Source organism: Neofelis nebulosa, chromosome 12, assembly GCF_028018385.1.
Source record: "Neofelis nebulosa isolate mNeoNeb1 chromosome 12, mNeoNeb1.pri, whole genome shotgun sequence".
NCBI lineage: Eukaryota > Metazoa > Chordata > Mammalia > Carnivora > Felidae > Neofelis > Neofelis nebulosa.
Genome location: NC_080793.1, coordinates 63,186,181 through 63,201,982, shown reverse-complemented (window position 1 = coordinate 63,201,982; position 15,802 = coordinate 63,186,181). Strand labels below are relative to the sequence as shown.

Genomic DNA, 15,802 nt, shown 5'->3' with positions numbered 1-15,802 from the left:
GAGATACAGGGCACTTTACAATTTATGGGAATAACAAAGAATTATAAAATGGAAATCCTGTCCTCCAGGAGCTGATAATCTATATAAGGGAATAAAAATTAATCAGAAACACTTAGAAGTTAATTTTAGTTCACAATCATTTGTATGTTAAAATCAGCTTAAAAGTTACTATTTTTTTACATAATCCCTTTCTGAACATTTTCCTATATAGATATGATCTGCTTCCATGCAAACAGTTCATTTGATTGCAACATTTTATTCAACTTGTAGGCACAATTCTAATTTAAATATAATTGTATTTTCTTCTGTATTCCTTTACAACCATATCACAGAACTGTCATTTGATCATTTCTAACTTTTGACTCAGTAAAATGCACGTATACTATGTTTGAACTACTACAAATTTTGAGTTGCTGAAGTTCACATGGATTTCACTGTCCTGTTCTATTAAGTATCAACCTGCTGTCACTTGACATTTGTTTTTAATTAAAATAACCTAACATTTATTTCTTATCACTGTTATTTGTTTCCGTGCTTACACAGAATCTATACGGGAACTAAACTTCCACAAAAATAGGCAAGTGCGTGGTCTGCTTAACCAGTATTCAGGAAGAAGTGATTCAACTCTTGGTATCTCTATAACACAGCTAGAATAACTGATTTCTAACTGGATGCAATAGGTACCTCTCAAAGGGACTCATGAGTCTGGACACAAGAATGCCTTTCTTCTATAAACTACATTTTTTAAAGTTCATAGGAAAAGATTTAATAGCCTCATGAATTTTGGGAAAGCTATAAAAACAATTTGAAGGAAATGAAATCCTTCCTTATCCCCCCACCCCCACCCCAGCCCCAGCACTGTTGTAATTAGCTTTTTAAAAACCATGTGAAAATAAATGAGTAAATATCGTTTGATTTTGCATTCATTTGTAAGCACAACAGAGGTCACCCTTGATACTTCCAATAAAGTTTATATTGTTGCCACATAAGCACTAAATTTGGGTACTAAAGCTCAAGTTCACTCTAGCAGCCATGCTTATTTTAATGGATTAAGCAGCTGAAGTGGTTACTGGGTATTTCCTTTCACTATATGATTAGGATACCAAAATGTAGATTAAATAAATGGAAGTAGTATTCTGTTGTGGTTTTAAGCTTGAGTTTTGGAACTAAACTACCTGGGTATGAATACCAGTTCTAACCACCTACTAGCTACAAATTGCTTTATTTCCTTGTGCAGTTTCTCTATAAAACAGAGATAATGATATTACCTACTTTCTTATTGAGAATTAAAACGTAAAAAAAACTCAGACTACTGTTAGGCACATGGTTAAGTGATCAATGTTAGTTGTTATTATCTTCCTTAGCTAAGCCATTATGATAAGTGTCTAAACAAATATTATCATTTAACCTTCTTCAAATTATTTTATTAACTTATTCTTTCATCTTAGTTCTTGCTTATATATCCTCTGTGCTACCACTCTACTTCCTACAATATTTATGTAACACATTATACAGTATTGTAATGATCCATTTATAGGTTTCTCATCCTTACTAGACTGAATTATTGATGACAGAAATCACATTATTCATTTTTTATTTACAGCATTTTTCATACAAGAAGTTATGAGAAATGATCCTTAAACAGAAAAATCCTAATTTTAATCAGAAATTTCACCGGTCTGGAGATAGGAAAAGGGAGGCAGGTAACTGTTTATAATTCTTAAGGTCTCTCTGAGTCCATTTTTAAATAAAGAAAGCACTGGCAATAACTAGATAATTTACGCAATTTACCAAAGAGTTTCACAACATGACCTAGAAGTGGTAGTAAGAACACTAATTTTTATTGAGAACCTATTATGTCAGACACTTAGCAAGATAATTTATATAAATTATCTCAATTAATACTCAAAACAACCCCTCAAGGTAGGCAACACCTCATTTTAATGTAGGATAACTGAAAACCAAAGGTTACTTATTCAAGTGTTACACTGTAAGCAAGCACCACAGCCAGGGATTCTAACTCCAAAGTCCAAGTTCTTTCCATTATATAATTCTACCTCTTGAAAATCAGTTACCATTTACTGATTCCTACCACATGCCAGGCACCATGTTAAGTACTATGCATTCACTATTCCAATTAATCTTTGTAATGATTACATCAAGGTATGTCTTACCTCATTTTTCACAGATAAAAAAACTGGCTATCAACAGGCAAATAAACTGATGGAGGACTTATAGCTAATGTGCACTGGACATATATTTGCACTACATCTGCCTCACTTCAAAGTTGTGTGCTTTTTATAAAATACTGCATTCTTTCAAATTTTCTGCAGGAATGTAATTTGCTTCTGACTGATTTCACAGCATTCCTTTTTTGATTAGGATTATAAGATTCACATATTCACTATTAGTATCTTCAGACTATATCCTCATAAAAATTTGAATACAAATTTTCCTTCATTCTTCAGTAAAAACTGGCTCTTCCTTTTTATTATACCACTTTTAAAATGTAGCATGGATACTACAAAACCACCAGGCTTTATTTGGTAATCTGCTTTTGTTCCAGGGCAAGATATATATAGGGCAAGCTACATACTGCTCCCTAGTGGGCTTCCATTCTTCCACCACTCACTTGATGATACACCAGGTCTTTACCCCACCCCACCCCCCCCCCCCCACCCCCAGCCCTAAATCATCTCGTCCCATAAAACAGAATACAATTTTCAGATCTGGGACTGTGCTAAAGTCAGAAAGCATATACAGAATTTTGACACAATTATTGGGCCTAAAATACACACATGAGCAAAAAATGAGTGTCAACTTGTACCTGGAAAATAGAGAAGGAAAACTTAACATGGCCTAGTAATTAGTATTCAAGTGTGGCCTAAGGAAGCTTTTAAAAACTATGCTGAGGACAGCTGTAGTAAAGGAAGCCCAACTTGAGAGAAAGACAATGTAACTAAAAATATATTTTATAACTTAGGCACAAAACTCTAGTCTTCCAGAACATGGAGATATACCTCTTAACTAGCAAAATGCAGGTGATTATTATCCCCAATCCAACTCCTCTTTCCTGTCTCTTATTCTCCATCTTTCCCTTCTCCTTTATCTGCCTTACCTGACTGTCATCATTCTTTAGCCCCTTGAACTATTCAGAGACTTCTATTTCAAAGCCCTCCTAGATTTGGCCTTCTTATGTTAAAAATTATCCTGGAGCACCTGGGTGGCTCAGTTGGTTGGGTGTTTGATTTCGGTTCAGGTCATGATCTCACAGTTCCTGGGTTTGAGCCCGCATCAGGCTCTGTGCTGACAGCTCAGAACCTGGAGCCTGCTTTGGATTCTGTGTCTCCCTCTCTCTCTGCCCCTCCCTAGCTCATGTTTGCCCACCTGCACTCTTTCTCTCAAAAATAAACATTAAAAAAAAAAACTATCCTAACACATTCGCTAGTTTCTCAGTGCTTACATTTTAGGAATCGTAACAAATGAATGGATACTAAGACATTAATCACTGTTAAAAAAAAAAAAAAAAGGCCAAGGGCATTTATATTATTAAATAGAAATCTGGGAAGTGGCTGGAATGTGAAGTCACAGAACCAGAGTCTAAATTTGACTTTTTATGTACTAAATGTTCATGTCGTAAGCAAATATTTAGTCTATACAAGTTTCTGGAGTGTTGTATCTCTTAAGTAAGCAATTTAACCTTAACAAAACAGCTGATTTTCTTTCCATTCTTCTTGCCTATTAGCAAATTTCTCATCATACTGATAACTTTTTGCCACTATCATATAATTCAATAACTGCTAAACAATGATTTTTTTCTCCTTTAGCTTAAAATACTGAATCAGCTGTCAAATTCTGCTTATTGTAACATCTCTCTCAAAACATTATTTTCTTCTGTCAATGTGAAAGAAAAGTCATATAGTCAGTCATTCTCTATCTGGATTTAGAAATTTCCTCTTCTTAAACTTACCTTCAACCCCTTCATGAAAACCCTGCCAGTTTCTTTTATAACTCTTTAATGGTCCTAACTATTCTGCAAGATCCTTTCTCCTAATCCTGCCACTATGTAACCTTGGACAAGTTAATAAACATCTCTGTGCCTCAGTTTTTTAAATCTATAAAATCTATATAATGAGGAATAATAATACCATTTAATGGAGTTTTTATGAAAATCAAATGAGAAAATATATATAAAGGCTTAGAACAGTGCCTGGCATACAGTTAGCACTTATGAGTATAGTATATAGCATTAAAATAAAAGGACAAAATACTCTATCGATCCTTCACTCTCTTATATCTTGGCTTCTTGAGTTGGTCCTCTAAAATTTTCCCCATACAGACACACATAGTTAGGATCTTTGGGTTTTCAACAACAACAACAAAAAACTGTAAAACTTTTTCACAATAACGGGTCTGGATGGAACCAAATATTGTAGATTACACTGCTTTTTTAGTTATTCCCTATAAAGGAGCTTATTGCTTTTTACACATTATCTCTTATTGTAAGGTCATTTCCTTGCACTAGGCACTTGATGCAATTATTTAAAACAGCACCACCTGTCCAGAAAGAGATCACCCATAACTGGCACAGTCTCATCATTCAAATAGCTTCTAAAACCTCAACTTTTCACCTTTTTCCTTATGTTTTTCTCTGTGTTTTCAGTGACACCAGCTTAATTATACCCTCATGCTTTTATTCACATTATTAACCACTGTTCATCTATCCAATCCCCACTATTCTTCAAAGTCTTTAATCCTCTGCAAAACCTTCCAAGACAACTATAGCACTGACTGATTTACTCTCCACTTGACCTTTTACTCTATTATATACTTAACAATTATTAAAATGAATTGTTTACCACTTTGAGCCTTAGTTTATTCACTTATAAAAGAATAACACCACCACTTGTCTTATTTATTTTAATCAGTTCAGAGGAGCTAACACAAAATGATTTCGTTGAAAATAATGAACATGTGAGAAGAGGGAAAAACCCTCCAAACCAAATTGGCTAAAATGAGTAACTTAAAACACCATAAGCTTTTTGTAACAATTAATGTATCTTTAATAATTTTTGCCCATCTTTTTCAGGTTTTATAAAAAGTCCTCTAGTTTTTAAAACCTATTTTATTTCAGCCAACTCTACTCCACAAAATCTATAACAGAATACTATTGAAAACAACCAAAATGTCTAATAAGGAGGTTGGAAAAATAACTACAAAATACACATAACAAAATGATGGTGCAAAGATCTACTGATCACACAGAAGTTCACGGTGCACTGTTACGCAAGGAAAAAACAGACTGTAAAATGGTATGGATAGTACAATGCTAATTCAAAAATATATAGGCCTTGAAAAGCATATAAAAGATACATTTTAAGGAGCTAATCTTACTTATAGCTGAGTAAACTATATTATGTGTGTTCATTTATTTATTCGACAGATTCCTACACAATGGGTTGGTCACTGTGCTAACCTTCTGTCCCCAAGAATGTTATAAAATACAGGGAAGACAATCATCAAAATAATTTACAAAGAAATAAACGCAACCATTATAAGTAAAAGTTATAAGTATTATAAAGGAGAAGTATCTGATGCTATAAGCATGCACAATTGGGGATATTCCAACGTTTTTCTATTCTATAATGTTTCTAAGAGTAAGGAAAGGCTTAAATAACTAAAAATGAATTCAATTAAAAAGCAGAAAGCAAACTCCAATTCTAAAAAAATAGATAAAAATGCTTAAAAGTTGCAAAACTGCCCCAGAGTTCCCTAAAATTATCTAATCATTCTCAACCAATTTGTCTTTGCACCTTCTACTAAAAATTATCTCCCACCTGCTAAATTTAGAGAGTCCACCAAAAATTAAAGCTTGTATAATCAACATAAAATGGACATTAACCGCATGTAGAATTTACTCTATCCTAAGTGAACGCTCATGGATGACACACTTTATCCCAAAGCATATTCTACAGAATGCTATTACTTGAAAAAAAAAATCTCTGTGTTCAAGTAAACTTAAAAGTACTAGGTTAAACAAAACTAAACAGTTTTTTTTCTTCAAGGCTTCCCAGAGTCCTTAAAATAAAGGCCCCAAATCACTTTTCCACAATTCTGAAGTTCAAAAAGTTCTCAAAACTAACCTTTTAAAAATAATTTATATGGTAGCAAAACTTGACATGAACTGTTCTAAGGTTCTTTATAGTTTTCATCTCATTTAACCCATTCACATATCTTTCTGTAAAAACTATGTGTGTAATTACAGGGGCTACACCAAACTCAACTGGGGATGTTATTTAATAAACATATATATCATAATATCCTTCTATAATCTGATGATTTCTGAATTCCAAAACATATCTGATACAAGAGTTTTGTAAAATGCATTGTGGACCTGTACTAATGCACAATGTGAATCTAGAAGAGGAGCATTTCCACATTTTCCAAACATGTCACCATGGAGCTCCCTTTTAAAAATAGTGAAAGAGAAAACACTGGATTAGAGTATGCCCAAAACTGACTATAAAAGGCTACAATGCCTCATAACTAATAAAGGAGCCCAGGGCAAAGCCTCAGGAAGACAAATGTACTGAAAATGATGTAAAACAAATGTTCTGTTGTTGTTGTTGTTGTTGTTGTTGTTGTTATGCACCTAGGTGGCTCCATCAGTTAAGCCTCCGACTCTTGGTTTCAGCTCAAGTCATGATCTCACGGTTTGTGAGTTTGAGCCCTATAGGGCTCCACAATGACAGCAGGGAGCCTGTTTGGGATTCCCTCTCTCACTCTCTCTGCCCCTCCCCAGCTCCCTCTCTAAATAAATAAATAAATAAATAAATAAATAAATAAATAAATAAATAAATTTAATTTAAAAAATTTTTAAAAAGGCATGGCTCAGTCAGTTTTGGCTCAGGTCATGATCTCATGGTTCATGAGTTTGAGCCCCACATCAGGCTCTGTGCTGACAGCACAGAGCTTGCTTGGGATTCTTTCTCCCTCTCTCTGCCCCAGGCTTGCTTACTCTCTCTGTCCCTCTCTCTCAAAATAAATAAACTTAATAAAAAAAAATTTTAATATCATTTTATGTACTGCTGTTATAACAGAAAGGAGTTTAGTATCTTATAAAGAAAGAGTGGGCATATGCTTACCCAGAACTATCAAGGGAGAGAGAAACTGTATTTGCCAAATCCAAGTATTTTTGTTACTGAAGACTAACCTCCTAAATTTGCTCTGAAGATAAAATTAGTATATAGGCTAGTGCATTATTTTCTTCTATTTCATCCCTGTAAGCTGTCTATACCCACCTAAAGATGCTCAGAGAGGGTACATAAGTACTTGCTGAATTTGCTTCTATCTTTTTTTTTTTTATTCACTTGGACAACTGGACATGACACTCCCACAAATTTTCTCTCTGATCTACAAATATTCTGCACTACCATTTAAAAAATGTGGCAACACTTTAATTGTTTACCATAAAAATACATTTAAAAGTAATCCTTACAGTTAATATTTTTACTCTGCTATTGGTAAAGCCTGTATAGGAGCTACATCAGTATCTACCCCCATAAGTCACAATTACCTTTGAACACATGAATAGTAGGTCATAAATAAACAATAAAAGGTTTCAGGTGACAACGGTACTAATAAAACAGTATTACATACTTTAGCACTGGAAAAAATATTTCCAACTTAAACTACTAATTAATATTTTTGAGAGGAAAACGTGACAAATCAAACTAAATTTATATAGCCTAAATATGTGGATTATTACAAAATTTAAAAGGCTTATTTCTGAAAGTTACTTTTAAAAATTGTAGTTTTTCATCATCTGGCCAGTGTAGTGGTTCAACTTTGCAATTATCAGTTCATCAAATTAAGCCTGTTCTTAATAGTAAATTTTATGCTTCCTTATCAATGATATATTACATACACGTTTTAAAATATACTTAACTGTATTCATTTAAATAACAGCAAGTATATCAACTAAACAAACTTCACTCTCTCATTTGCCAACTCATTATCAAATTATTGTCAAATCCTAATTATCTTTGTTACTGAGGGAAGACATAAAAAATGGAAATCCACAAATAATGACAATAAACCACAACTCATTTTAGTAAACAATTCAAGTTTTTCCCAACCAGGCAAATTTTATAATAAGTGGAGTTCAACATCTGCTTTTATCTCACCTATCTTCTTGACAAACAAGACACAGAAACCGATTAAGAGGCAAACAATAGAAAAAGCAAAAACACCTGAGTAATGAAAAGATAGTGCAACCAACCACCGAAGACTTTATTTACAGAATTTTTTGTTATTCTTTAAATAGACTTGCAACAAATACATGGGGTATTCAAATTTGATGTAAGACAAATGTGCAAATCTTCTTACAAAATATGCTTCATGTCCTATTAGTTGATGCAATGTTTTTCCTTGTATTTCACATTTTTCCTGGGTATGAAAATATATACTGAAAATAGAGTGCTAAAAAATATATGATGTGGGAAAAAACCAACACCCAAAAAGATAATCTGACTTGCCTTGGTTTAAGTTGCTATGTACTCTATATAGTATTGGGAATGGTATCTCCTGATATCAGTGCTTTTTCCATTTGCTGTACTGGTCTTAGCCTGGGGGGAAAAACACTTCTCAAAAATGATAGGAAGCATTATTTATCAAGAATCTGGTCCAGAGAAATGTCAAAACATGTCCAAAGATCTTCAACTGAAAATTAAAATGTACTGTGACGGTATTTTTTTCTGTTGAGTATACAAAACCTCTTCTGCTCTGGGTTTTAATCAGTGGAAGAATATAAAACTTGATCTCTTAAACACACACACACACACACACACACACACACACACACACACACACATATACACACACGCACACACACTTTTCATTCTGTTAATCAGTGCCTCTCATGCCTAATTGCAAGAACAACATGAAGTATGCTTAAATGTAATTCTCATCCATTTGTGTTAGCTTACCAGATTTGTGCTTCTTGTGTTTTGCTTTCTTTTTGATGATCAATAACTTATTCTGGATCTCAGGTTTGTAAGATTTGAATGCAAGAGAATGAAGACTTTCACGCTTTCTTTGTAAGTTTTCATTTAAAACATCTTTCAATTTCTTTTTTTTCTTTTTCTTCTTTTTTGCCCTCATTTTAGTTAGTTTGATTTTCTTGTGACTCTGCAGTGACTGCTCTAATAGAATGTCTCTTACAACTTTGTGGCAGTTAAATTCTGGATGATCACTGTGACTTCCATTTACATGTATTTGGCAAGATTTTAGAGCATTTTCTTTTAATGGACTGGGTTCAGGCTTTACTCTGGAAGCTTCACCATATTTTTCTTGATTTTCTATAAACCTTATTTCACCTGGACTAAGAGGCTCTCCAAAGCCAGTAACTTCCCCTGGACTCCCTGGTTCCCCTAAATTTTCTTTATAACAATCAGTTTTTTTAATTTCACAGGGCCTGCAAATTCTAATTTCACAGCTGGATTTCACTTCCATTTCAACAGGGATGTCATGATTATCCAAGTTCATTTTAGCAGAGCCCCAAGTTGTATCAAAATTAGTTTCCTGCTCTTTCTTGAAGGCAGAGGAGAGGCCTATACTACACCTATGTTCTCCATTACTCGTACTAACATAGTCACATTTCAATTTCTCCAGTTTAATCCGAGGTACTCTTTGTATTTTAATGGGTGGAACTGGAAATTCTGGGGCTTGAAAAGGTCTCTGTTTATAAATCCGTACATCTGCACCACAGAACTGTGGAAAATGCACATAAGCATTCTCCAAATAATCGTAACCCAAGATAACTTCCCTGCATTCATGAATAGGCTGTCCAAGTACAGCATCTTGAACTTCTTTTTGTGTTTCATACACAAAGTCACAAAGACCCTTAAGTAACCATACTTTTTGGTAAAAAGGTAGTTCATGAAAAGGTTTTTCTTCCAATGGATTAACTTCTCCAAGAACTTTAAAAAACTGAGGACATAACCCAAGCTTTTCAGCACAGTTATCAGGATTTTCAGTCTGTCCTACAGCAGTATACCACTGCTGTACTTTCTGTCTCAGTGCTGCTTCCCAGGTCCTATAAGGCAAAGTAGGTCTTCGATGTAAGGTAGGTCTGCGATGAGGTGGACTTAACAGAGAAGTCATTATTTTAGAAAGAAAAGCATTACACTGAGGCATCAGAAGACAACGTTCCAATTCGTAAAAGACTATTTCTGGCAAATTTAGAATTTGTTGGGCTAAACAAAGAAAATGACCAATAGCTGGAATTTCCCACATAGTCTCCATACAAGTTGGAGCTGCTTGAGCTAGGAGTTTTCTTTCCCATTCTTCCATTTCCTTTTGACTAGCTTCTTCTGCTTCTTTTCTTTCCTGCTCCCGAAGCCTAAAGAAAGTTTAACAAATTATACTATTGTTAAAGTAGAAAGTACCATTAAATACTAAATATTTGGTGTCATATTAATCTTTAATCAACAAGGCAAATGGCTACAAAGTATCTCATTAGATGTACCATTATTTTCTTCAGATGATGAAATAAATATATAACTTGACACTGAGTCTTCTGACATTTCTTCATCCAAAGTAAAATTCTTCAACTTAGGATGTGTATCAATTTCAAAGTAAATGAAAAAAATTTAAACATGTGTATTAAACAAAAGCACAGGGTAGTGCTTTCTAAAAGTAGTATGATGTCATATAAGAACTATAAAGATATTTAAATCCTTTGACATGGTCATTCCGTTCCTAGAAAGTTTTTGTTTGTATTAACTTGACAGAGTTAACTTTTAACCATATAAAAAAAGTTATAAAGAAGTTTTTATAAACTTTTGTTAAGTTATAAAAAAGTTACACAATTGGGAAATAAGCTGGCTATTATTAGGTAGCCTTAAAAACTAAAATTATGGGAGGAGGATGGCACAGGAGTAGGGGGGCCCTAAGCTTACCTCATCCCTTGAACATAGCTAGATAAATATCAAATCATTCTGAACACCTAAGAAATTGATTTGAGGACTGAGAGAATAAAACTTCACATCTACAAGAAGAAAAATGACCACCTCGTGGAAGGTAGGAGCTACAGACAATTGTTGTGGAGGAGAAAAGAACTGTGAGTGCTGTGGAGAGGAGGGAGCCCTGATCATGGAGGTGTGCCTGAATGTGAGAGAAAGAGTAAAGCAACAGCACAAGAAAAACTCTTCCCCAACACCAGTGACTGGGAAAAAGAGAGGGGCTGACTGTTAGTTTTTATGAGCAGTGGAGCTCAAAGTCTGAAGTTTTAGAAGACCCTACCATCGCTGGGTTGTATCTGGCAGGCTTAGCAGTGCCCCAGTGGGGAAGGAAGGAGGAAGGAGATACAGGAGTAGGAAGCATGATCTGAATATCCCCTGGGTCCAACTGGGAGAAACAGTTCCCCTTCTTGGGAGTTCATTTGGGAGTGGTGGCATGGACTCTCCCAGGACAAAAGAACTGATGGTGCCAACGTGTTGCCCTATTCCCTAGAATAGGAACAAAGACACAGGCTGAAGGTATCAAGTCTTGGTGCCAGCTTTTTGCTGCACTTCACCATAAACTCTGAACCACTGTGTGGTCATGCAACTGCTTTCCTGGGACAAACTGGTAAATGGCAAAAGCATAGCAAGACCCTCTCCCAAAGCATCAGCATTGGTGCGGGCTACACGGTTCCCTAAAATTTGGAGTTCTGAAACCCAGCCACATGGCAGAGATAAAGCGTAAGAGTACTGTGCTGCCTGGCAGGCAGACAGTTGGGACTCAGACAAGTGAAGGCAGGGATCTGACAGAAGCTGGGAACAGTAGAGAGGGATTCTTTGCTCTTCTACAATGACTTCTTGAGGAGTGGCGGGGCGAACTCCTTGGTCCCAGGAGAAGAGAGCTGGCAACATCACTTTCTTGCTCTCCCCCATCAGTACTGACCAAATTCAATGAGCTAAACAGCCTCCTCAGTGGAGACCAGAGCTGCTTACAACAAGCTCCACCCCACTGTGCCCTGCAGGTGCATCTCCACTAGGGCAAGACCACCTGAAAATCAGCGCAGCAGGCTTCTCCCCCAAACCCAGTGCATCCCGTCATGCACAGAGTTTACTGACAGAGTGCTTCAAAGCTTCAATTTAGGAGAAATAAGGTCTAGCTTCATTTTTTTTTTGGATTCCACATCTTTTAAAAAGCAGATCAAAACACACCTACAGACCTAGACAAAAACTACCACACAGTGGACAATGTCCAAACACCCCCTACTGCAAGCAAGGAGACACTCTGCAGAGGACCGGCCTGAGGGTAGGAAAAGCCAAAATACAACAACAAACTGCATATAGGATACCCCTTTTGTTGGTCTCTTCTTAATATAGCCATTACTCTCAGGAGCAGGAATAGAACAGGCTTTCCTAATAATCACACACACAAAAAAACAGTGACCTAAAGAAAATGACAAAACAGAGGAATCCATCCAAAAGAAAGAAAAGGAAAGAGTCACGGTTGGGGATTCAATCATTACAGACATAAGATATCTGAATCATAATTTAAAACAACGATTATAAGGATACTAACTAGCTGGGCTTGAAAAAAGCATAGAAGATACTAGAGAATCCTTTACTGCAGAGATAAAAAAAACTAAAATCTCAGGCTAAAATTAAAAATACTATAACTAAGTTGCAAACCCAACTGGATGACATGACAATAAGGATGTATGAAGTAGAGGAATGAATCAGTGATATAGAAGACAGAATTATAGAGAACAATGAAGCAAAAAATAAGAGGGAAACAAAGGTATTGGATCACGATGGTAGACTTAGGGAACTCAGCAACTCCTTAAAGCATTTGTATCACATTTGTATCACAGGAGTCCTAGAAGAAGAGAGGAAAAAAGAGGAAGATTTATTTCAGCAAATTAGAGCTGCAAACTTCCCTAATATGGGGAAGGACAATACACATCAAAAGTCAAGAAGTGCAAGAACTCCCATTAAATTCAATAAAAACGACCATCACAAAATACAAGACCAAAATACACAAAGAAAGAATCCTGAAAGCAGCAAGGGAAAAAAAGTTCTTAACGTACAAGGGAAGACAGACCAGATTCACAGAAGATCTATCCACAGAAACTTAGTAGGCTAAAGAGACTTGCAGGATATATTCAATGAGCTGAATGTGAAAAATATGCAGCCAAGAATACTTTATCCAGCAAGGGTATCATTCAGAACAGGACAGATAAAGAGTATCCCAGACAAACAAAAATATAAAGGAGTTCATGACCACTAAACCAGACCTCAAGAAAAATTAAAGGGTACTCTTTGGGGATAAAAATACCAAAAGCAACAAAGATTGAAAAGACCAGAGATCATCATCAGAAACACCAACTTTAGGGGCGCTGGGGTGGCTCAGTCGGTTAAGTGTCCGACTTCGGCTCAGGTCATGATCTCGTGGTTCGTGAGTTCAAGCCCGCATCAGGCTCTGTGCTGACCGCTCAGAGCCTGGAGCCTGTTTCAGATTCTGTGTCTCCCTCTCTCTCTGACCCTCCCTCGTTCATGCTCAGTCTCTCTGTGTCACAAAAATAAATAAACGTTAAAAAAAAAAAAAAAGAAACACCAACTTTATAGGTAACAAATGGCATTACATTCATATCGTTCAATAACCACTCTGCATGTAAATAAACTAAATGCTCCAATCAAAAGACATAGGATATTAGAAAAGATAAAAAGAACAAGACCTATCACACACAAAGCTGCCTACAAGAGACTCATTTTAGACCTAAAGACACAAGCAGATTGAAAGTGAGGGGATGGAGAACCATCTAATGGACATCAAAAGAAAGCTGGACTAGCCATACTTACTTATATCAACAAACTAGATTTTAAACCAAAGACTGTAACATGAAAAAGGGCACTATATCATAATTACGAGGTCTATCCATCAAGATCTAACAATTGTAAAATTTATGCCCTCAACTTAGAAGAACCCAAATATATAAATCAATTAATTACAAACATAAAGAAACTCAGTGACAATAACACAGTACAGTAGGGGACTTTAACACTCTACTTATATCAACAGACAGACCATCTAAGCAAAAAAAATCAACAATACACAGTGGCTTTTCAATGACACACTGGCCCAAAAGGACTTAACAGATATATGCAAAGCATTTCATCCTAAAACAGCAGAATATACATTCTTTTCAATGTCACATGAACATCCTCCAGAACAGACCAAATACTGGGTCACAAATGAGCCATCAACAGGTACAAAAAGATTGAGATCATACCATGCATATTTTCAGATCACAAAACTATGAAATTTGATCCCATTTACAACGTTTGGGATGCAGCAAAGGCAGCCATAAGAGGGCAGTATATGGCAATACAGTCCAAACGTTTTGGACCACCATGTTTTCATTTGCTTCTATGTACTTTTTTTTTTTAATATGTATTTTTAAACATTTATTCATTTTTGAGAGAGAGTGTGAGAGGGGAGGGGCAGAGAGCAAGGGAGACAGAATCTGAAGCAGGCTTCAGGCTCTGAACTGTGGGCACAGAGCCCAACACAGGGCTCAAACCCACGAACTGTGAGATCATGACCTGAGCTGAAGTTGGATGCTCAACTGACTGAGCCACCCAGGCGCCCCATGCTTCCATGTACTTTTTAAATTTCTTCTCTAATTTTCTGGTTTATGATTTATTCTTTAGTAAGCTATTTAAGTATTTAAGTGTTTAAGTATTCTTTGACCTCCATGTATTTGAGGACTTTCTAAATTTTTTCTTGTGGTTGATTCCAAAACCAGCCAAACACCCCATAAAAAGGAGAATTACAGACCAATGTCCCTGATGAACATGAAAATTCTCAACAAGATACTAGCAAATCAAATTCAACAGTATATCAAAAGAATTGCTGACCATGATCAAGTGGGATTTATACCTGGGCTGCAGGGCTGGTTCATAGTTGTAAATCAATCACGTGATACACCACTTTAATAAAAGAAAGAATAGGAACCACACGATTCTCTCAATAGATGCAAAAAAAGCATTCGACAAAACACAGCGTGCATTCTTGATAAAAACCATAAACAAAGTAAGGATGGAAGGAATATACCTCAACATCATAAAGGCCATACACGAAAGACCCACAGCTAAACTCATCCTCAATGGGGAAAAACTGAGAGCCTTTCCCTTACATCAGGTATAAGACAAGGATGTCCATTCTCACCATTGTTATTGAACATAGTAATGGAAGTCCTAACCTAAGCATTCAGACAACAAAAAGACATAAAAGGCATTCAAATCAGCACGGAAGATGTCAAACTGTCACTATTTGTAGACAAAATGATACTGTATGTATAAAACCCGATAGACTCCACCAGAAAATCGCTAGAACTAATACATGAATTCAGCAAAGCTGCAGGATATAAAATCAACATAAAAAACTCAGTTGCATTTCTATACACCAATAACAAAGTGGCAGAAAGAGAAATCAAGGAATCGATCCCATTTACAACAGTACCAAAAACCTTAAGATACCTAGGAATTAACCTAACCAAAGAGGTAAAAGATCTGTACTCTGAAAACTATAGAACACTTATCAAAGAAATTAAAGAGGACATAAAGAAATGGAAAAACATTCCATGCTCATGGAAGAACAAATATTGTTAAAACATAAAATATATATTTTATAATAAAAATATTATAATAAAATATTGTTAAAATATAAAAGTCTATACTACCAAAACCAATCTACACATTTAATGCAACCCCTATCAAAATACAACAGCATTTAGCAGAGCTAG

General features: G+C 35.6%; 1 protein-coding gene across 3 annotated transcripts in view; it reads right to left on the bottom strand.

Moving 5' to 3' along the window:
- Nucleotides 1-15,802, bottom strand: part of KIAA2026 (KIAA2026 ortholog) — a 129,847-nt gene that overhangs the window by 56,701 nt on the left and 57,344 nt on the right. For all 3 annotated transcript variants that reach the window (XM_058695431.1, XM_058695429.1, XM_058695430.1), the window contains one exon: nucleotides 8,988-10,402. In XM_058695431.1, coding sequence (XP_058551414.1) covers nucleotides 8,988-10,402 — 1,415 coding nt within the window. The remainder of the gene's footprint in view (nucleotides 1-8,987; nucleotides 10,403-15,802) is intronic.